The sequence below is a fragment of the Cucurbita pepo genome, chromosome LG16 (genome assembly GCF_002806865.2).
Source record: "Cucurbita pepo subsp. pepo cultivar mu-cu-16 chromosome LG16, ASM280686v2, whole genome shotgun sequence".
Lineage (NCBI taxonomy): Eukaryota > Viridiplantae > Streptophyta > Magnoliopsida > Cucurbitales > Cucurbitaceae > Cucurbita > Cucurbita pepo.
The window spans coordinates 7,551,002-7,573,237 of NC_036653.1; the positions used below are offsets into that span (position 1 = coordinate 7,551,002).

A 22,236-nucleotide genomic window follows, 5' to 3' on the forward strand; every position below is an offset into this window, starting at 1 on the left:
TTTGAATTTTATAATATTCCATTTTTTTTTTATTCTTTGATTAATCCATGGTTTTTTTAAATAAAGAAAAGGTTAAAAAGTTAGGCTAATGATTATTATAAAAAATTAACAAATCACTCTATTAATCAAATGATATTTGTATACAACATTTGAGATCGATTTAACCAATATTTTACGTAACATAAAACGATAATCCTTAAATCAATGGACAAGAAAAGATATTAGCTTTGGCCTTAGATTCAGATCAAATGCCACTCAAAGGGGCCCATAACAATCTACGATGGCTCGAGCCATCGACATGATGCGAGTGATCTTGATCAATGTGTTCTTCGTTTTCATTTTGTTGTTGTCAATTTTCTTGCCTATGGAGGCTTCTGATGGCCAATTCATCAAAGCTCGATTGGGATTGCCATGGAGGTGGTGTGATGCAGTTCGAATCGACTACGACACGAAGGGATGGATCGATGGGTCGGGGCGTAGGCAAAGATGGATTCGGATTACCTACTAGGAGATTCTGTAGCGTTGCAAAGGACTCCCTCATAGCACTCATGGCTTCAAAGAATCCAGTGCAAGAAGCTGACGCTACAGGGATGGGCCTAAGCATTTCCTACGAGTGAAGATTATTTCCAATGCTGCTTTTAGTGTTTGTGAATATCAAATTAGAGGAGGAAGAGATAATTAGGGTTACCCCCCACACTGAAGGCGACTCCCTAAAGTTCTGACTCCATTGGAGATCTGCAACTGAAGCTGTCAAAGCTCCATAATCACTAGCAGCCTTCATCAACAACACGGAAAATTGTTTCTGCAAAACATTTCCATCAAGCATTATCGTTTGTCGGTCAGTCAGTACAAAACAATGCCTTTCAAACTTCTTCTACTTGTCACATGATCATACACTCATGATGAATAATTTTATTCTTGAAATAGACAAAAGTTTATGGAAACAATGATGGGTGAGATCCTACATTAGTTCGAGAAGGGAACGAGGGGCGGATTGTGTGAGATCCTACATCGGTTAGAGAGGGAACGTAACATTCCTTATAAGAGTGTGGAAACCTCTCCCTAATAGACGCATTTTAAAACCGTGAGGTTGATGGTGATACATAACGGGCCAAAACAGACAATGTCAACTAGCAATGGGTTTGAGCTGTTACACGAGGTTCCTTATAAGGGTGTAGAAACCTCTCCCTAGTAGATGCGTTTTAAAATCATGAGGTTGACAGCAATACACAATGAGCCAAAACGGACAATATCAACTAGCAGTGGGTTTGGGCTGTTACATGAGGTTCCTTATAAGGGTGTGGAAACCTCTCCATAGTAGATGCATTTTAAAATCATGAGGTTGACGACAATACGCAACGGGCCAAAATGGACAATATCAACTAGCGGTGGGTTTGGGCTGTTACATGAGGTTCCTTATAAGGGTGTGGAAACCTCTCCATAGTAGATGCATTTTAAAATCATGAGGTTGACGACAATATCGCAATGGGCCAAAACGGACAATATCAACTAGCGGTGGGTTTGGGCTATTACATGAGGTTCCTTATAAGGGTATGGAAACCTCTCCTTAGTAGATGCGTTTTAAAATCATGAGGTTGACAGCGATACGCAACGGGCCAAAACAGACAATATCAACTAGCGGTGGGTTTGGGCTGTTACACAAGGTTCCTTATAAGGGTGTGGAAACCTCTCCCTAGTAGATGCGTTTTAAAATCATGAGGTTGACAGCAATACACAACGGGCCAAAACAGACAATATCAACTAGCGGTGGGTTTGGTGGGTTTGGGTAGCAATTTATATGCCATTTTCTCATATAATCCTAGGAAAGTAGGTCATGGGATGTTACCAAAATTCAGTCCCCTCAGACACACAAGAAAATTGTAAAGGAATACTGAGCATTTCATTGATGGGCAAACCTGAAATTCAGATTCCACTGGAATGCAATCAACTGAATACGGTTGCTGAAGACGAGCTATTATACGATCCTGCAATATATTTGGGAATGAGGAGAAGAGGATACAAGAGATATCATAGCCTTTGAATCATGCATGCTCAAGCTCAAAGTATTGCTATCTTTCGAACACAAGTGGAAACGTACAAGACTTCTATTAAAACCGAGGTCCTACTCTCAATTTTGGAGGTCGTTTATAAGAAAAAAGAGGTTAAAAGCACAAGGTATTATGATTCAAATCACGGTCCAAGAAAGCACCTTATTCTGGATGACACCTTTCAATATGGTAGTAATCCTTGATAAAGTCTCAATCTTCTTTTGCATTTCACTCACATTTGTCAAATGAGCTACATTCTTCTCATCCTAAGGACATATTTTCAATTCATTCAGTACAATAATAAACTCCAGATAGATATAGAAAACGTGCAGATTAGCGATGAACAAGTACAATTGTAACGGCCCAATATAAGTAATTCTCCTCAAGGTTTTAAAACGCGTCTATTAGAGAGAGGTTTCCACACCCTTATAAGGAATGCTTCGCTCTCCTCTCCAACCGATGTGGGATCTCACAATCCACCCCCTTTGGGGATCCAGCGTCCTCGCTGGCACACCGTCTGGTGTCTGGCTCTGATACCATTTGTAAGGGTCCAAAACCACTGCTAGTAGATATTGTCCTCTTTGGGTTTTCCCTTTCGGGCTTTCCCTCAAGGTTTTTAAAACGCATCTGTTAGAGAGAGGTTTCCCACTTATAAAGAACACAATCCACCCCCCTCGAGGGCCCAACGTCCTCGCTGGCACACCACCCAGTGTCTCGCTCTGATACCATTTGTAACAGCCCAAGGCCACCGCTAGGGAGAGGTTTCCACACCCTTATAAGGAATGCTTCGTTCTCCTCTCCAACCGATGTGAGATCACAATCTACCCCTTGGGGGCCCAACGTTCTCAATCAATGTGGGATCTCACAACAATTTTATCTCATTTTGACGGTGAACACTTCCTACACATTAAAAGTTGAAACTGACAAAAGCAAAACCCAGGATACTCACCTTACGGCCTTGGAGTTCCACTTGAAGATCTGCTATTTTCCTTTGAACAGCAGCAAGCTCTCGTAAAACTCTGATTACATCATCACCCTGCTCACCAGTACCAGAAGATATATTTTGCAGGTCTTCCTGAATGAGACAAACTATCCCGTTTAAAATTTCAAGTTATAAAGTTTCAGATTCTAAGTAGCGATGTACTATTAAACCAGAGATCACAAATAATGCACTACAATGGATACAAAAGTTCAGAATTACTTGTATCCCATGTGTACTCTTTGCCGTAAAAATCGGCTGAAGCAGCTCACCACTAGCAGATATTGTCCTCTTTAGGCTTTCCCTTCAAGGGCTAGGGAGAAGTTTCCACACCCTTATAAGGGATGCTTCATTCCCCTCTCCAACCGATGTGGGATCTCACAATCCACCCCCTTGGAAGCCCAGCGTCCTTGTTGGCACACCATTCAGTGTCTAACTCTGATACCATTTGCAACAATCCAAACTCACCGCTAACAGATATTATCCGCTATGGCCCGTTACGTATCGCCATTAGCCTCATAGTTTTAAAATGCGTCTGCTAGGGAGAGATTTCCACACCTTTACAAGGAACTTCGTTCCCTTCTCCAACCAATGTGGGATCTCACACCATCAGTCAAGAGGCTAGTAAGCAATTGACCCCGTTAAAACGTAACGAACGAATAAACTTTACCTTCATTGAATCCTTGCTACATAAATTTACCAAGTTGCATGATTTGAATTCAAATCCAAGCTATAACTAATTGCCCTGAGATACTGACCTATTTTTCCAGTTCAATATGCTTGTCAAGAATTCATCGAAAACAATATACCATTTCCAAAAGCTAATTCACAAGCCACATGAACCTATCAAGTTCTTCAAGTGATTCCAAAGACTATTTTTTAAATGAAAGATCCATCTAGGAAACATAAAACTTAACAATACGTATAAGCAGACAGAGATTGAAGGATCAGTGACCTGTGAAGGCAGAGAGACAGAGAAACCGAGATCGGCAGCAATTGAGAGNGTGTCTAACTCTGATACCATTTGCAACAATCCAAACTCACCGCTAACAGATATTATCCGCTATGGCCCGTTACGTATCGCCATTAGCCTCATAGTTTTAAAATGCGTCTGCTAGGGAGAGATTTCCACACCTTTACAAGGAACTTCGTTCCCTTCTCCAACCAATGTGGGATCTCACACCATCAGTCAAGAGGCTAGTAAGCAATTGACCCCGTTAAAACGTAACGAACGAATAAACTTTACCTTCATTGAATCCTTGCTACATAAATTTACCAAGTTGCATGATTTGAATTCAAATCCAAGCTATAACTAATTGCCCTGAGATACTGACCTATTTTTCCAGTTCAATATGCTTGTCAAGAATTCATCGAAAACAATATACCATTTCCAAAAGCTAATTCACAAGCCACATGAACCTATCAAGTTCTTCAAGTGATTCCAAAGACTATTTTTTAAATGAAAGATCCATCTAGGAAACATAAAACTTAACAATACGTATAAGCAGACAGAGATTGAAGGATCAGTGACCTGTGAAGGCAGAGAGACAGAGAAACCGAGATCGGCAGCAATTGAGAGGGCATCGGACATTCCTCCGATTCGCCTCAGAGGTTTCTTTCCAACCCATGTGGTATCACTTCCCATCGACATTCAAACCCCCCGCTGCAAAGCTCGACAAAGCAAAAGCAGAAAGCAGCTAAGACAGCAGAATTTTTATAGCATGGAGTCCCTAATTCTCAGAGAATTAGGCTCCGGATTTGAAATCATTTCCGGTGTTTGATTTGAATATAAAAATAAAAATGATTTGAAATTCAATCTGATTTGGAAATCCTAATTTGTTCCAACAAATTTTGGAATGAGTTTTAATTTGTAAGCGTTTTAGATTAAATTTGAACTCATTCCGATTTTACTTGAAGAAATCAGAATGCACGAGAAAAAAAAAAAAGAAAGGAAGAAAAAGAATCGATCCTTTCGATTTCAGCAGTAGAGAGATGGCGGGATTACGAGACCTAGTCGACGAGCAACGGAATGCAGAGGGCCGTCGGCGACGAACAGAAGAAGACTGAAAGAGAAAGAAATGTTGCAGGACCGTTTACGATAGAGGTATGCTGGCGGGAGACTGTGGCGGAGAGCGTCGTGCCGGCGTAGGTTGCGGTTGCCTGGGGCTGTGGCTGCGGCGGCGATTGTTTTTTTCTTTTTTTTTTTTCTTTTTCCCTCAAATTTTAATTTGGGTTTCCTCGGCCCAAACTTTTCAATTTTGTTTGTTGAATTAGAAAAAAAAAAAAAAAGTTAATAAAGTCCGTAAATAACAATTTTGTGGATATAATTTCAAATTTAAATAATTTAAATACTAAAAATTGATAAACTAACGATGTTTATAAACTATAAAATCTAAATATTTAGAAAATAAAAATTTAAATTAAGTCATTAAATTTATAATATATTAAGTTTAAAATTATATTTAATATGCTAATTATTTTTAAAATTTTAAAATTTGATAAGTACTTATAAAATACAAAAATTTAAATTTAAATATCTATTATAAACCCGCCAAGTTATCATTAAATAAGGCAAATTTCAAAATTCGCGGGCCCTTCTGGCCATCAAAGCCCAGCATGGGTCTGGCTAAAAGTGGGGCCTAAACCGCCATGGAAAGCCCAAAAAGAGAAGGCCTTCCCGATTAGGGTTTATGCTTGGCGTCTATATGTACCGATTGTCATCTACAACATTCACCAATTCTAAATCAATCTGCATTCCCAGCTGCAGTCTTTCTGATACGGCGAGGTATTTTGTTTTTATTTGTTTTACTTCTGAGTTCATCCCGATGAGGAAATTCTTGAAATTGCAAGTGCCGTATGACACTTAGTGAATGATTTGAAATGGATCTCTGAGGGACTCTTCTTCGGTTATCGACCTTTGTTGTGTCGATGCTCCACCGCGGGTGGATGAAAGAAGGTTTACCGGCGATACTATTACCGGCAATTGTTCGTAGCCGATCTCGCCATTGCCTCTTTTCCACTTTCTATTATTTGAAATTTTGTCAAAAAAGACTTTTGTCCTGTTAGTGGATTTCAATTTGTTCATAACATTTATAGGAATGAGACGTAGAAATATTTTGATTCGAACAACTTAGAATGTAGGTTTTCGATGAACAATTTCGCGTTTAAGCTTACAGAAATTTTAATTTTCTATGGATACAAGGTTTTGATCCTTCGGCTTTCCAAATTGATTAACTACTTTACCAGCCCCACTTCAATTTAAAATTTGATGCTTTTAGGCTTCCAAATTATTATTATGCTTTTAGGTTTTCTATTAAGAATATCTTTAAAAAATGGGAAAAATTCAAATCCGATCTTGTGAGTCTCTGCCTTGCCGGAAAGCCACTTTTTGATGTTAAAAAAAAGAGATGGGATTGGACTTTAGAACCCTAATTTCCCTCATATTTTTATTGCATCTACAAAAGCATGGATCAAATTCTCTAAGATCGTCCAGGACCCACTTACAAATGGTCCACAAAAAATGTAAAGAAAGACAAATAAAAGATTGAGATCAGGCCAAGGGTTTTGTTAATCTGAGTGGGGTAGAGAAGAAGAAGAAGAAGGCTAAACTGAAATTCAAATTCTAAGTTGGCGGGAAAAATCGGTTAAGATTGAATGGTAAAGTATAGAACTCTTCATTTCTGTTATCTCCTCTGAACGTTCTGAACTTCACCCACCATGGCATTCCTCTATCTTTCTTTGATTTTTCTACCTCCAATGTGTTGTCAAGAAACACAGCCACTGCCAACGACACTGTTACTGGCGACGAGAATATTGTGTTCATAATTGCATTGAACTGCAAACCAAGTCAAACCCAACATTAGAACATTATAAACAAGCATGGCTTTTTTTCGCTTGGGTCGAGTAAGAGTTTACCCATCCAGCGTTTGAATGAACAAGCCCACGGCGGGTTGGGTTCCAGTATTCATTGAAAAACTGGGGGATGGATAATCCGAGAAACAGTGAAAGTCCTGTGATGATGAGGTTTCTCATTGAATTCATGTTTGTGAACTGTAGAAATGACAATCCGACCGAAGCTGAGAAACGTAAGCAGTTTTTGTCAGGTGGAGTGTAACTATGAATGAATGAAGTTTGTTCGAGTTTTGATGCATACCGACAAGGCCGAAGAGTATACAGTAGAGTGCAGCGAAGATTGGGATTGGTATGGATGCAAAGACAGCTCCGAATTTACCTGAAAAAGAACCATCAAGTTGTAACTTGTTAGCGGTCTGAAGGCTAAATTGGATACCAAGATGTAGTGTCATTACATACCCAAGGTAGAGAAAAATATCATGAAACCAGCAGAAATTTGAACAACCCTTCGACTTCCAACTCGGGTAAGCCCAAGAAGTCCCACATTTTCCCTGCAGAACATAATGGCAACATCGATCTAGTTCATTTGTGTCTGAAACAGGAAGAAGATGAAAAATAGAACACAGAATCCATCTTACACAGCAACCGTTGCACCAGTGGTTGTTCCAAAGAGACCGTTCAGCAGGACGCCAATCCCCTACCAAGAAAGCAAACCATTTCAATCAGGGCCGTGGACAAACAACAGTAGGCAACCGGGTTAAATCAACCAGCTTACCTGCCAGCCAATGCCTCGGCTCAGTACATAAGCAGGAGGAGGGGTGGCGATTGCCAAGCGAGCCGCTGCCTTGTATGCACCGGTTGACTGTGATGAACATATTAAGAGTCAAGAGCAACTTTCAAGAGCACCAAGCTTAAATTCATTTTGAGACTGAGAAGGAGAAATACCTCAACCATTGAAACAAAAACAGCAGCCATCATAGCAAATGAATGGCCAGCTGAAAACGTAGGAGGACCCCATTGCAAAGGGTATGGAAACTTGAACCTGAAACAGCAAACACACTCATATGTGTTCTTTCAGTACCAGCAACTCTATAAAGCCAACACCAAGAAAGTGAGTTTCAGCTCACCATGGGGCAGTGGTAATAAGATTTGCTCTATCAGTTCGGCAGCTTAACTGGGTTTTTATGGGCTTGTGCCGATACGCCCCGCTCGCGGTTAAGATCACAGAATAGATCCAAACAATTGTGACACAGATCAACACTGGAAATCTCTCAAAAATTGGAAGATCTCTGAAGAGTCTCACATGCTTTAGATACTGCAAGTACACCAGAGGTTAAGAAAGTAATGAACATACCAAGAGGACCGACTACAAGAGAAATGAACGCCACTTACTTGTGATGATCCAATGACAAGTATGAGCATGGGCAACCCTATTTCCACACACTCCCCCAGCTGAAAAACAAAGTCTTGGTTACAAATAATGGAAGCAAAATCCAGGAGATAAACCAGAGCTCATGGACCTACCACTGGAAATCCTCGTTGAAACAAGCCAAGGCCAACCAATCCGACAACAGGAGCCATGCCCAATGGACTGAAGAAGCTACACACACAAAGCAATGACATGATCAACGACATTGATAAGTGATACAAAATCCCCACAATTGTCTCATTGAAGTGAAGGAACATACCGTGAGAGTAAGCCCCAAACTTGGCTGTAACCGAGAATGATCTGTATGCTTGAGGCAACAATGAGAGCTCCTTGGATGGCACGCATTGTATGTAAAAATCTCTGCAAACGAATCACATGGGAAGATCTCTTTCAATACCCTGTATACAGACTATGTTATTCTGTATACAGGGGATTTCCTCTATTAAGATAGATGAAGATCAGAAACTTACTTCATGAGAATCGGTAATCCGTTGCAATGACGAGTCTCCGACAATGTAAGCTATAGGAACAACATAGGCGAAGGAGCCTCCAACTACTGCTGGTAATCTAGTTCCAAACAGTGCTTGGAGAAGTGTGTTTAAGCCAGCTACAAAAAGAAGAGTCTGAATGACTCGTGCTTTGTCTCCCTGAACAAAGAAAACGATAATATGAGATCAATCAAGTGCAAACGAAGGCCAGATAGAATGATAATATGAGATCAATCAAGTGCAAACGAAGGCCAGATAGAATTAAATGAAGAAAACTAAGCTTACACTGTCTCCACCCATTGCTGGGACGATTAAAGATGGAATCATCACATTGGTGCCTAGCATCAGAATGTAATTCTGAAAAGCTAGTAGGATGGTTTCAGCTGCAAAACAACACCATTTATATACTAAAAAATAAGAGAAAGTTGGGCGTTTATTTAGCTAAATACTGGGCGGATATGGTACTCTTTGGGCTTTTTGGACTTCCCTTCAAGGTTTTAAAACCTCTCTCTCTCAAGGTAGAGGTTTTTGTACCCTTAATGTTTTGTTCTCCTTTTCAATGTTTTGTTCTCCTTTTCAACCGTCGTGGATCTCACAATCCACCCCTTTTGGGGGTCCAGCATCCTCGGTGGCAAACTGCCTGGTGTCGGTGTCTGGCTTTGATACCATTTGTAATGGCTCAAGCCCACTCTCAGCATATATTGTCCTCTTTAGGCTTTCTCTCATGAGCTTTCGTTTTAAAACGTCTGCTAGGGAGAGGTATTCACACTCTTATAAGGAATGTTTCACCACTGACACAAACTACCATCACCGTCTTAAGGCTAGCAAGTGATTGATCATCAATAAAAGCAGAATTTTGGCGAAAATTAATCAGGGTATATCAGAAATCCTCAAAGGGGTTAGCATTCCTTATGAATCAATTGGAAATGTGAAAGCTGGATTACAGTTTAGCATCCAGAGAAGGAAGCTTTAGAAGCTATAGATTCCCATTCCATTTCTTTTAAGATAATAATCTGAAGCAACATAAACAGAAGAAGCTTGCACAATAAGAACACGATATAAGGCAGAGACCAACAAAAAATGGAGAGTAAACTCATATTCACAAGTGCAGTTCGCCTAAGAAAAACACCAACCCGACATTGTCACCAACACTGTAAAACCGACCAACCATTTTCCCGACATGAAAGGCAATGAGTGGTTTTCCAGAAGGATTCTCAGTTGAGACAGAGACAGGGAAATGAAAATTGCAGAAAGTATAAGAAGAAATGTAAAGAGAAAGAAGCATCGTACCCCAAGAGGGGTTGGAGTCTATGCAGTACTCAAGGTCTTGGAGCTGTTCCATGGGAGGGTGAGTGATGTCCTCCATTGTTGTGGCCTTATTTTCTTTGTTTTTCTTCTTCTTCTCACAGACACAGCTGCTTTTGGTCGAAACGAAGAAGAAGAAGAAGAAGAAGAAGAAAGGGTAAAGTATAGATATAAAGTGAAGGGCAAAAGCAAGAGGGAAAGAAATGAAAAAGAACAATATGCAAAGCAAAAACCCTCCAACGCCAAGCCTCCCTTCGCTGTAGTTGAGAACCCTCTTCTTTTTTCCTCCTTTTTTTCCTCCTTTTTTTCCCTTCTTTCCTTCCTCTCTCTCTGACTTGGAGCACGATGACGAAAATACCCCTCATTTATGCTCATAACTACGAAATAGCCAGCCAAATTTTCATCCTGGATAGTACACTAATAAATGGCCTGCAAATGGGGTACCCCACAAATACAGGTATTTGCTTTTTTTTCAAAATTGACTATGTACAATTGAGAACTATTTAGGTAAAAAAAAAAAAAAAATTGTTTTTGTTTGATGTCAATGACAATAGTAAACTACTTGAGAACGTGTGAGCAAGTTAGGATTTTTGGTCAAGACAACCGATTTTATTCTCGTGATGTTTATATTATAGATTTGTTATACACGTATGCTTCTAACATTAGGTAACCTTGATAAATTAACTATCAGTTGTACCGTATCTGTTGTTTTGTTTTTTTTTTCTAGAACAATACCTCTAAGAACAATACCGAACATTCTTGTTTTCTTGGCTCTTTTCGGAACGGGTATAAAGATGGTTGTTTACTTTAGTCAAGCCTATAAATTTAGACCCTTTTATTGTGTAAATTTTTTTTTTTTTCAACTTACCAATTCAATTCATTGGGAGGGCAAAATGGTCAAATGGCATAAATTGGAATGTCAAGGAGGAGGAGGTGGTTTCGGCTGAAACGGCCTCACTACTAATAAAGATTAAAAAATAAAAAAAAAAACAATAATTCAAAAATAAAAAATAAAAAATAAAAAAATATTCCATCCCACTACAGCATGGCATCCTCCACAATATCCGATTCCACGGAAACAAAAATACAAGAAAAGTGGAAGACCCAAATTAACCTTTTTATTTATTTATTTATTCTTTTTTTTTTTCTTTTTCTTTTTAAAAAAAGCTCCAAAATCCAAACCTATTTCTCACTATATAAGAATCACCTTTATTTCGGGTTTCATTTGAGGGTTATCACCGGCACAAGAACCGGTAGAATTCGAACAGCTAATTTTCTAGTCGAACTAGTTGAGTCATGCTCGAATTTTCAAGCACAACACAATAAGATTTGAAAACAATTCAAGAAATTCTAGAAAAAAAACCAGATTGGTTGAGAAGAAACAAGAAAATAACAACATCAAATAAATTTTCTACACGAAAAACTCGATCCCTACAAATTCTCCATCGGAATCTCTCTCGAACCCCGCGAAGCCGAACATAAAATTTGACCGAGTTTTAAACCCCAAGCATGGAGCGTGCGTAACCGGGGCCCACACGGGTGGGGTCTCTTCGTTCTTAAGTGTACCTAAAGGAGTAATGTTTAGGTTGGGTTTATGGCGAATTTAGGCAGCAAAAAGTGGAGCAAAGTTGCATGACTCACATTGACAGATCAAAACTCGAAACAGCAATCATATTGTTCATGGGTATTTGAGTTTCTTCCTCTCTTCCTCACCTTGGACTAAGAGCCCCTCGCCTTCCGCTTCCAAAACCGCCGCTCTCTGCCTTATACGCTTACCTTACCTGTGATTTCCGTTTAAAAACCCACTCAAAATTTTGAAACTTGCAACTTTGAATCATCTCTACATCAGTTTTCAAATGCCATCCATATCCAGGTTTGGAGTGTGGCCCTGTCTGGGTTCTAGTCAAGTCCACAAACCAGTGTCCAAACAGCCGCTTTCTGATACATGCCTTCCCAAACAAGCCCTTTAAAAAAGGCTCCCCACTCCGTCTGGGTTCGTCTTGCAGGTGAGGAGACAGACAGAGAATCTCGCCTCTTTTAACTGCTCTTCATTAGTCCTGTAATTAGCAACTATTAATACAATTAGATGAAGTTAATTATGGATAAGGACACTTAAGTATTACTTTGACTGTAATGAAGCATATATAATGTGTTGAAGGGAATAATATTGGTACTGGCAGAGAGAGTACATTGGGTATTAATTATCTTTTGGAATAAAGTCAGGGTTGACAGCTGAAGAATATGGAGGGATTCCTCTATCCTTATGTATTGCCTTTTCTCTCTTTCTTATTGTTTTACTTTATGCCCATCTTTCTTTAGTAAACGGCCCTTAAGGACACCACAGACACTAACAGTTTTGTTCTAAAGAAAGAGACACTAACAGTTTTGTTCTAAAGAAAGAGAAAGAACAAGACAACAAAACAACAAAACCCATTTAAAACGAGAAGATTTTGAAATTTGAATCTGTATGTAAAGAGACCCCACTGTATGATATGTATTATCCATACATAATTCTAGGAAGAGATCGAAAAAACGGGAAAAAACGATAACTTTTATGTAATAGCTCGAGCCCACTACGAGTAGATATTGTTCTCTTTGGACTTCCCCTTAAGGTTTTAAAACACGTCTAGTAAGGAGAGGCTTTCACACCCTTATAAGGAATGTTACGTTCCCCTCTCGAACCAATGTGGGATCTCACAATCCACCCCCCTTGGGGTTAGTGTTCTTGTTGACATACTGCCCGATGTCTGACTTTGATACCGTTTGTAACACCCAAACCCACCGCTAGTAAATATTGTCCACTTTGAGTTTTCTCTTTTGGTTTCTCCTTGAGGTTTTAAATAGTGTCCACTAGGGAAAGGTTTCTACACCCTTATAAGGAATGTAACGTTTCCCTCTCCAACCAATGTGGGATCTCACAATCCACCCCCTTGGGGGGCCAGGATCCTCGTTGGCACACCGCCCCGTGTCTAGTTTTGATATCATTTGTAACAGCACAAGCCCACCGCTAACAGATATTAGTTTGGGCTTTCTCTTTCAGGCTTTCCCTCGAAGTTTTAAGATGCGTCCACTAGGGAAAAGTTTCCACACCCTAAATGGTTCGTCGATGTGGGATCTCACAATCCACCCCCTCGAGGGCCCAGCATCCTCAGTGGCACATCGCCTAGTGTTTGGTTCTGATACCATTTGTAACAACCCAAGCCCACTGTTAGTAGATATTGTCCTCTTTGGGCTTTCCCATCCGGACTTCCCCTCAAGGTTTTAAAACGCATCCACTAAGGAAAGGTTTCCACGCCCTTATAAGGAATGCTTCGTTCCCCTCTCCAACCGATGTGGGATCTCACATTTTAACTACAGGGCATTATTTTTCAGTTCAACGAGTAAAAGTGGAAAAATTCGAACCTCTAACCTTTTGGTTGAGAGCATGTGCTTTAAATTATTGAGCTATGCTCGAGTAGGAGACGAGAAGGCATTCTTGAAAAATGTAAACTTTTCTTTACTCTGCATCTATATAAAACAGTACCCAGCAAAGTGGCCAGGGTCAATCTCTGCATTACTTGTCGCTGCCATGGAAGTTGGGATTTAGTGCCATCTCGATCTCCTCCAAAGACCTCCCTTTAGTTTCCACTAAGAAGTACTTGGAAAATATGGCTGCCACCAAGGAGAATGCACCAAAGCTAGCATAAACTGGAGCAACTCCAAATGTTTGGACCAAGTCGAGAAAGAACAGTCCCACTGAGAAATTGCATACCTGGGCATAGAGGATGATTTGAAGAAACATGTTAATATAGCAGCATGAAAAACACTCGTGGAAGTTTATATGAAAGATGCCCTGTTACGTATCAACGTCAGCCTTATAGTTTTCAAACGCGTCTACTAGGGAAAGGTTTCCACACCCTTATAAGGAATGTTTCGTTCCCCTCTCTAACTGATGTGGGATCTCATAATCCACCCCCTTGGGGGCCAGCGTCCTCGCTAGTACACCGCCCGGTATCCGGCTCTAATACTATTTGTAACAGTCCAAGCCCACCGATAGCAGATACTATCCGCTTTGGCTCGTTACGTATCGTCGCCAGTCTCATGGTTTTGAAACGTGTCTACTAGGGAGAGGTTTTCACACTCTTATAAAGAATGTTTCGTTCTTCTCTCTAACCAACGTGGGATCTCACAAGTTGTACTGATTCTGCTAATAATAGATTGTTCTGCGTGCTTACCCAGTGAACTGCAAGGCTGAATCCCATGATCTTACCACGCGCTCGGTTGCTGCTAAGCTCGGGTATAATAATACCCGTCACTGGACCGGCTCCGATTGCGAAGGAAAAGATATAACTATGGACATGAGAAAACAAAAACACCCCAGTCAAGAAATCCTGTGAAACCAGTACATTTTCAACAAATTTTGTCGATTTTTTTTTAAAAAAAAGATGATAGTCTATGAATGAGTTTGCAATAAATAGTGCAGAATTTCGTCTCTATCGTGAATAAAGAGTGAGCAAATACTTACGCAATAGTTCCTACTATCGATAAGTTGTGACTCAGTTCTTCATCAAGCTGGAAACTAATGGTAGAGACAATAAGCAACATTGAAACTGCCTGCACAGAGGTGAAAATTTTAGAGTATTATGGGACGTGTAATAAAAGTAGGTATTATTCTCTTTGAATTTTCTCTCCCGGGCTTTCCTTCATGGTTTTAAAACGCGTTCATTAAAGAGAGGTTTCCACACCCTTATAAGAAATGTTTTGTTCCCCTCTCCGACTGATGTGGGATCTCTCAATCCACCCCCTTGGAGACCTAGCATCCTCGGCACTGTCTGATATTTGGCTTTGATACCAACAGCCCAAGACCACTGCTAGCAAATAGGGCTTCCTCTCAAGGTTTTAAAACATGTATACTAGGGAGAGGTTTTCACACCCTTATAAGGAATGTTTCGTTCTCCTCTCCAACCGATGTGGGATCTCACAATCCACTACCCTTGAGGATCCAGCGTCCTCGCTAGCACACCGCTCGGTGTCTGGCTCTGATACCATTTGTAACAACCCAAGCCCACTGCTAGCAAATATTAACTTCTTTGGGCATTTCCTTTCGGGCTTTCTCTCAAAGTTTTAAAACACATCTATTAAGGAGAGGTTTCCACACTTTTATAAGGAATGCTTCGTTCCCCTTTAACCAATGTGGGATATGACAAGATGTGTACCGTCTTGCCTTGAAATACCTCTGTCATTAAACTCACCATTCCCAAATAGCTTCCAATTAAAAGCCTCTGCCTCCCTTGCTTATCCATCAAGTACAACGCACAGAGCGCACCTGTTGATTCCCAGACTAACGAATGAGTACATTTTGCATACAGATAAGTTCATCAAATAAAGAAAATTTTGCGTACCAGCGAAGTTGGTAATTCCAATAACTAAACTTGCTAAAGCACCATTTGTGATTCCAACGTCTTGAAAGGTTAACGAAGAAAAATAAAGAACTCCATTTATGCCAGCAAACTGTTGAAGGAAGAAAAGGGCACCTCCAATGCATGCCACTGTAATTAACCAAAGAAATGAGAAGGTCATATGAAGTACAATTGCATTGTTAAACCGAATAATTAGACCTTTTAACTAAACAAGCCCACCGCTAGCAGATATTGTCCGCTTTGACTCGTTACGTATTGCCGTCAGCCTCATAGTTTTAAAACGTGTCTGCTAGGGAAAGGATTTCATACCCTTATAAGGAGTGTTTCATTCTCCTCTCCAACCGATGTAGGATCTCACAATCCACCCACTTAGGGGCCCAGCGTCCTTGCTAGTACACCGCTCGGTGTCTGGCTCTAATACCACTTATAACAACCCAAGTCCACCGCTAGCAGATATTGTCTGCTTTGACCCATTATGTAGCGCCATCAGCCTCACAGTTTTAAAACGCGTCTTCTTCGGAGAGGTTTCCATGCCCTTATAAGAAGGCAATCATTCATAAAGGGTAATGCATACTCTTGTCAAGACTTTTGGAACAAAGACATGAGATAGGGTTTATCACATGAAATTCTAAAACCAATTAAAAAGGATCACCGGATACCTCTAAAGTTCGGTTCCTCGAGAAGCTCCGACCATTCACTGTTCAAATCACTTCCATCGTTCCTTATAACGGACTGGAACTCTTCAACAGCTCTTTCAACTTCAGATTCTCCCCATAGGTTGCTAATAACAACTCTGCTTTCATCAACTCGTCCAGCCTAGAACACCATATGGAACCTCTAAAGAAGCTGCTGACAAAATCCTGTTGTCTTTAAAAAACGTGAAGTCCTACCTTGCTTAGCCAGCGTGGACTCTCAACTGCAAACTGCATGCCAAATGCAATAAAGAATCCCGGAAGACTTGCAATATAGAGAATTGTTCTCCACCTGAAAGGAAGCCAGCCAAGCCATGTTAAAGTTTATCAGAAATTGCAGCAAGAATTTAAGCCCTGAAGTAAGAAACAATCAACGTAACAGCCCAAAACCACCGCTAGCAGATATTGTTCTCTATAGACTTTCCCTTCCAGGCTTCCCCTCAAAGTTTTAAAACGCGTCCACTAGGGAGACGTTTCCAAACCCGTATAAGGAATCTTTCGCTCCCCTCTCCAACCAATGTAGGATCTCACAATCCACCCTCTTTGGGGGCCCAGCGTCCTCGCTGGCACACCACTCGGTGTCTGGCTCTGATATCATTTGTAACAACCCAAGCCCACCACCAGTAGATATTGTTCGCTTTGGCACGTTACGTATCGTCATCAGCCTCATGGTTTTCAATCACGTCCACTAAGGGAGAGGTTTCCACATCCTTATAAGGAATGCTTCGTTTCCTCTCTAACCAATGTGAGATCTCACAATCAAGAAAAGAGAGGAAAGCGCACACACCAATGTGGATCGCCCTCTGATGGAATTCCCAGAAACAGAGAAGCAATAATTCCAAGACACGTTCCAATCTGACATAGGCCCCCAAGTGTTCCTCTATACTTTGTTGGAGCAACCTACACGATCAACAATCAAAATCAGGCATAACGCCTTCAACCTCGATGGTCACGTTTACAAAATTTGCAACACTCAGTCCACTTTTTGAGGCTATGCCTCATTCAAATATAACAGTACAAAGCATATTGGTTGAAACACCATTTGAATTTGTATTAGTTCAAGCATTTTCATCAACACCACAATCTGAACTTGAAGAGAGAGAGCTTAGAAGAAATGCAGTACCTCAGAAATATATATTGGAACAAGTACTGTATTAACTCCAATGCCAAGGCCAACAAGAAATCTCCCCCAAAGTATTTCATCCAACGTATGCGCTTGAGCACTGACACGAACACGGCGGGTCAAACAGTGATAATCAGCTAAAGAAAACACTGTCAGTATACATTCAACAGAGAACCAAATACCTCAACAGCCCACCAACAATCAATGGTATTGTGGCAATTTGAAAAGTACGCCTAAAGCCTAGTTTATCAAGCAGCGAACCAGAGCTTATACTTCCAAGAAATGCACCAACAATAAAAATGCTCACAACAAGTCCCTCAAGGATTGGGTTACCATCAAAGCCAAGTTCTCGAGCAACAGAAATAATAGGACCATTCATTACTCTGCAAAATATGGTGTAAATAGCTTGAACTCAACAGATTGATAGAAACGAACAAATTTGATCATGAATTTGGGTTCCCAAGACTTGAGTCAGATGATTCTATGTAGAGATTAGGAGAATACAGTAATTGATAGCACAGAGGGGTTACCCTATGTGGTAACCGAAGAGAAAATTAGACATGGAAGCAACCAGAACATGAGGAAAAGCAGGCAGCCATCCTATATCAAGGCCATCGCTATCCTCTGCTCGCACAGAAACACCTTCGCTCTCTGCCAAAATTCAACTAGCTAAGAATCGAATAGCAACATGCCTAATAGCTTAGTGGAAACGGATCAAAATGTCGAACCTGATTTTCCGTTCTTCAGCTCCGGCAACTGTTTATTCGCGGCCAATACCTGGAACTTCTTAGCCGGATGAAACACATAGCGCAAACCGGAACGTGAAGGAAATGACGTATGTCTGCATAGAGCGCAGGACGGAGGTATAGATCGCCGACCAACGGCGCTGATCGGCGGTGGCGGTGGGACCGGGAGATGAAGAACGGGAATGACACTCGTGAAACGAAGAACCAAGAAACCGAGGGAGTTCTGGTTTACAAGTACAGAAACACCCACATCACGGATTTAACCAAGTTGGTGGCTCCACCCACTTTCATGATATTTGTTCGAGAAGAAGCCATCCAGAAAAGGACCCACTCAAAGAAAAGTCCATCTGTGGGCACGTGTTTGATGGGGATTGACGATGTAAACGGAGACCGATGGAGGATGATTTTGACTCGAATAGCACACGTCGGGAAAATCGGAGGTGATGCTTTAAGACGGTGGTGGAAGGAAACCAGACGAGATGTTGCTCATAGATTATTATAGGAGAAAATTATAACGCCGGGGAATGCTAATTTTACAGAATAAAACCCGCGAACCTTGCAGGACCCAATTATACGCATATGGAAACAACACTAATTTTTTTTAAAAAAAGATTTGTCATCATCTTTAAACTTTTGTTGTTCTAAACAATGTACAGATAATCATATGTTCTCGAGAATACAGGAAGAAAATCATTCCAAGTAGAAGATGAACAAAAAAAAAAATTGTCAGAACCAAAATTTTAAGGGCAAAAAAGTGTTTTTAACCTTAGTTATAGCAGACACATGAAGACCGAGCTGTTTAATCAACCGTCACTCTCGGTATAACGCAGTAGATAAGACATGAACTACTATGGATATCTTTTTGCAACATTCAGAAAATTGGCTTGTTTTACAGATTCAGTCTCAGCTTTTCAGAGATCATATGAAGAATCAGGAGTTGAATCCCCAATAATCTTAGCATCTTTGATCAATACAAAAAAGTTGAGAGCAAAGAGGCCATAGAAGCTTGTCTACTTAAGACAGAATGAATGAAAGCTTTCAAAGCTCCTCATATGTTGATAAGAATAATAACTTTTAACATTAAACGTAATCTGCCGATAAAATTGAAAGGAACTAAATTTCCTGTCTGAATCTACACAAAACAGAGACACAAAACTAAAAAAAAAATACCATTTGAAGCAAGCTAGTCATGATTCAAAGTTAACTATACACAGTGCGTTCCGGGGACTGCATCATTCATTTGAAACGGGTTCTGAAGTTTCTGGAGCTTTCCTATTTGCGAATGATTCCCTCAGGGTTTTCACTTCATTTCCAAAATCTAGCAGCCTACTATCCAATGAACTAACCTGCTGCAGATGAGCATGGAATACATCAACGAACTTATCTTCCAAGGCTTTGAACTTCTTTTCAATAACTAAGCGGTTTAGTCTATCTTCCTCTGCCTGCTTCAAACGGATCCTTTCCAGTTCCATGGTGCTCAGAACAAGACCACCAGAACCAGCAACATCTTTGTAGAGTGGTTCATCAGGTTGCGGGCACCGGGATCTATACTCTGCAAATGCTTTGTGTGTTTCCCTCATTGCCTTTCTGTAGCCGTCCAGTAGATTTCCCATCACATAGAGCTCGCGCTCAAGTCGGTAAATATCAGACTGCATCTTCTGTTGCTCCTCAAACTTTGTCTTTCTCAAATGTTCAATGAAGGTCTCTCTCTGCTGCAGCTCGTGAAGCAAGTATTGCTGATTCATTGTGGCCTGCTGATGAACCTGTTCTTTCTCTGCGTACATTATCCTGGCTTTATCGAGCCACTGTTGTACGTTATCCATACACTTGTCATAGTCAAGAGGACCTTCGCTCCTTAACCTCTTGTTCCCGCCATTAAGAGACTGAGCTGGGTTGTCAATATCGGGGTCAATCACTCTCTTGTTGCTATTAACAAAAGGCATGCATCCACCAGAACTCATTCTACTATCATCTCTGGGTGGAAGAAATTCAACAGGTGAATGATCACGCAATTCAAATTCTGAGTTAAAATTAATTGGCTCTGTCTCCATTTCTTGAATAAAATGGCTTGAAGGAAATCCATCAATTGGATTGCTCCTTGGTAACAGGCGGAACTCGCCTTCCTGATCTTCCTCCTCCTCTTCTTCCTCCTCCTCCTCCTCTTCTTCTTCTTCCTCCACTTCCTCCTCTTCTTTTCCTTGACCATCCCCTTCTTCTAATTCTGCTTTCTTATCATCCCCAAAATCAAATTCCTTGAATTCATTCGTATTACACCTCCTGAACAGAAGCTCCGGGGCGCTACCTTTTCGATCAAAAAGCCATTGACCTTGTTGTTGTTGCTGTTCTTCTTCTTCTTCTTCTTCTTCTTCTTTGCTTTCCACTAAATCCATCATATCCCCAATACTATCCTTCTCCTTTTGAATATCAACTTTCTCGACATTGTCTTGCCCAAGGCACAATTCAATATTTTGTTCCTCCAATTTCTTAAACATAGAGTCATCGTTCCCCACTATCTTTAGACTGTCATTACAAGCCCCATCTTCATCATCCTGTTCTTCGTCCTGTTCTTGTTCTTGTTCTTGCTCTTGCTCTTGCTCATGCTCATGCTCTTGCTCATGCTCATGCTCATGCTCTTGCTCATGCTCTTGCTCATGCTCATGCTCTTGCTCATGCTCATGCTCATTCTCATTCTCATGCTCATGCTCGTGCTCTTGCTCTTGCTCTTGCTCTTGCTCCTGCTCCTGCTCCTGCTCCTGCTCCTGCTCCTGCTCCTGCTCCTGCTCAGTTTCCTGTTCCACCTCCTCCTTGTGTTCGACCTCTTCTACCTTAGGCGCTTCTTCCTTCAATAAATCCTCTCGTTGTGCTCGGATCAGACACTGCAAATGTGAAGCATAGTAACAATTCACCAATTGCGGAGATTGCATCAACTCCTTCTCCACCATAAACCAAATCAAACCAGCCCAATCAACCCGCTCAAAGCTCCCATCCTTGATCGCCTTTGTCCAATTCATGATCTCATTGGGCATCATCCACGTATCTTCGTGTAAGAGTAACCAGTTGGACACAAAATCCTCAATAAAAGCGATCGATTCCTCTGATGCTATGGGATCTTCCTCACCATCCTCCAGTACCGCTGCTTTCTTCACCGGCAACCCCAAGGCACGAGCCAAATCAGCCCGATTGACCCTGATTCTATTTCCATTGACATAACTACACCTCTGGTTGTTGCTAAAATTCGCAACTAACTGCAAAAGAAGGTCATATCGCAGAGACCTATCAAATTTAGTATGAACGAAATCCCACAAGCCCAATCGCTTCAAAAGCCTCTCGTGACTCGAGAAATCCAGATTTTTAGCAGGCACGAAGGGAATGGGCTTAAAAGTATCAACCAGAATCTCGAGCTTCTTCTGAGATTTCTCCTGAAAGAATCTTCGTTTCATCCAAGACTTCTTCCGCTTCGGAGCCCGTCGAAAAGCAGCGGAAGAAGAAACAAACGCGTTGACATCCGCGATTCGAGGTGAGAGCGCAGTAGACTCACCTTGGTCGCTAGGATCATGATCATTGATGAAATTTTCATTGAGTTGGAGCTCCGAATCTTGCGGGTCTGCCTGAGGGGAGTTCTGTTGAGGATCGGACAATTCTAGGGTTAGGGTTTCAGAAGTTTGAGGCGGATCGGACTGCCTCTGTTCTTCTTCTACCGCTCCTTCTCCTCCTTCTTCCGGTTGTTGCAAGTCCGTGGAATTAGGGTTTTGAGCAGGAGACATTGGATCTTCTTCTTCTTGGTGTTCGGCATGAGGATGCGGAGGAGAAAGAGCGGGAATCGCCATGGGAATTGATCTAGAAAATAGGTAAATTCCGATCAACTCGAGACTCGAGGTCAATACACTCTGACACAACGGAACTGAATTAATCGCTTAGATTAAGTCTCTCCACTCCAAAACGACGTAGTTCGCATTCCGTCTCCTTTATAGTGTACGCAATTGAATCCTTTTGTGGAAATTCGAAGTATATTGTTTATGGAAAATATTATTTTCCATTCACCGAAATTTTTAAAATTTTAGCTCAACTTTCACCATTTTAATTTTAATTTTAAATTTCGACAAAATTTTAAACTATTATTTTAATTAAAATTTTACAAATGTAATAAATAAATACTATATTAATTAGAGTGTAAT

General features: G+C 40.8%; 4 protein-coding genes and 1 non-coding gene across 8 annotated transcripts; 1 reads left to right on the forward strand and 4 right to left on the reverse strand.

Moving 5' to 3' along the window:
- Positions 1–92: 92 nt before the first annotated feature.
- Positions 93–5,224, reverse strand: LOC111777019 (AUGMIN subunit 2-like). 2 transcript variants are annotated; one of them, XM_023656462.1, is made up of 7 exons: positions 5,038–5,224; positions 4,559–4,690; positions 2,998–3,123; positions 2,210–2,314; positions 1,917–1,985; positions 689–802; positions 93–607 (listed from the first exon to the last, which is right to left on the reverse strand). In XM_023656462.1, exons 2-7 carry the CDS (start codon positions 4,676–4,678, stop codon positions 350–352), a joined length of 792 nt encoding a protein of 263 aa, XP_023512230.1. In that variant the 5' UTR covers positions 4,679–4,690; positions 5,038–5,224; the 3' UTR covers positions 93–349. The 2 variants fall into 2 exon arrangements, with proteins under 2 accessions (XP_023512230.1, XP_023512231.1); XM_023656463.1 differs by lacking the exon at positions 2,210–2,314 and having other exon boundaries at positions 4,559–5,224.
- Positions 5,225–5,847: 623 nt separating this feature from the next.
- LOC111777940 lies at positions 5,848–5,904 on the forward strand. The gene has a single exon (XR_002812462.1). It is a non-coding gene; the product is annotated as a small nucleolar RNA U49 (small nucleolar RNA).
- A 536-nt stretch (positions 5,905–6,440) lies between these two features.
- On the reverse strand, positions 6,441–10,571 carry LOC111777017 (nucleobase-ascorbate transporter 1-like). Its single transcript, XM_023656459.1, has 14 exons — positions 10,087–10,571; positions 9,082–9,179; positions 8,779–8,955; positions 8,568–8,668; positions 8,404–8,479; positions 8,272–8,331; positions 8,007–8,194; positions 7,825–7,921; positions 7,655–7,741; positions 7,518–7,576; positions 7,339–7,430; positions 7,181–7,258; positions 6,943–7,103; positions 6,441–6,862 (listed from the first exon to the last, which is right to left on the reverse strand). The coding sequence occupies exons 1-14, from the start codon at positions 10,160–10,162 to the stop codon at positions 6,650–6,652; spliced, it is 1,563 nt and encodes a 520-aa protein (XP_023512227.1). The 5' UTR covers positions 10,163–10,571; the 3' UTR covers positions 6,441–6,649.
- Positions 10,572–11,474: 903 nt separating this feature from the next.
- On the reverse strand, positions 11,475–18,313 carry LOC111777018 (probable plastidic glucose transporter 1). Of its 3 annotated transcripts, XR_002812332.1 has the most exons (14): positions 18,044–18,173; positions 17,846–17,966; positions 17,498–17,698; positions 17,316–17,415; positions 16,980–17,092; positions 16,391–16,484; positions 16,160–16,316; positions 15,483–15,629; positions 15,333–15,406; positions 14,606–14,694; positions 14,316–14,430; positions 13,625–13,852; positions 11,743–12,158; positions 11,475–11,667 (listed from the first exon to the last, which is right to left on the reverse strand). XR_002812332.1 is itself a non-coding variant. In XM_023656461.1 (13 exons), exons 2-12 carry the CDS (start codon positions 17,875–17,877, stop codon positions 13,655–13,657), a joined length of 1,320 nt encoding a protein of 439 aa, XP_023512229.1. In that variant the 5' UTR covers positions 17,878–17,966; positions 18,044–18,313; the 3' UTR covers positions 11,720–12,158; positions 13,625–13,654. The 3 variants fall into 3 exon arrangements, 2 of the variants coding, with proteins under 2 accessions (XP_023512229.1, XP_023512228.1); XM_023656461.1 differs by lacking the exon at positions 11,475–11,667 and having other exon boundaries at positions 11,720–12,158; positions 18,044–18,313; XM_023656460.1 differs by lacking the exons at positions 11,475–11,667; positions 11,743–12,158 and adding an exon at positions 13,411–13,452.
- A 773-nt stretch (positions 18,314–19,086) lies between these two features.
- On the reverse strand, positions 19,087–21,997 carry LOC111777321 (trichohyalin-like). The gene has a single exon (XM_023656862.1). The coding sequence runs from the start codon at positions 21,886–21,888 to the stop codon at positions 19,294–19,296; it is 2,595 nt and encodes an 864-aa protein (XP_023512630.1). The 5' UTR covers positions 21,889–21,997; the 3' UTR covers positions 19,087–19,293.
- Between the last annotated feature and the right edge of the window lie 239 nt (positions 21,998–22,236).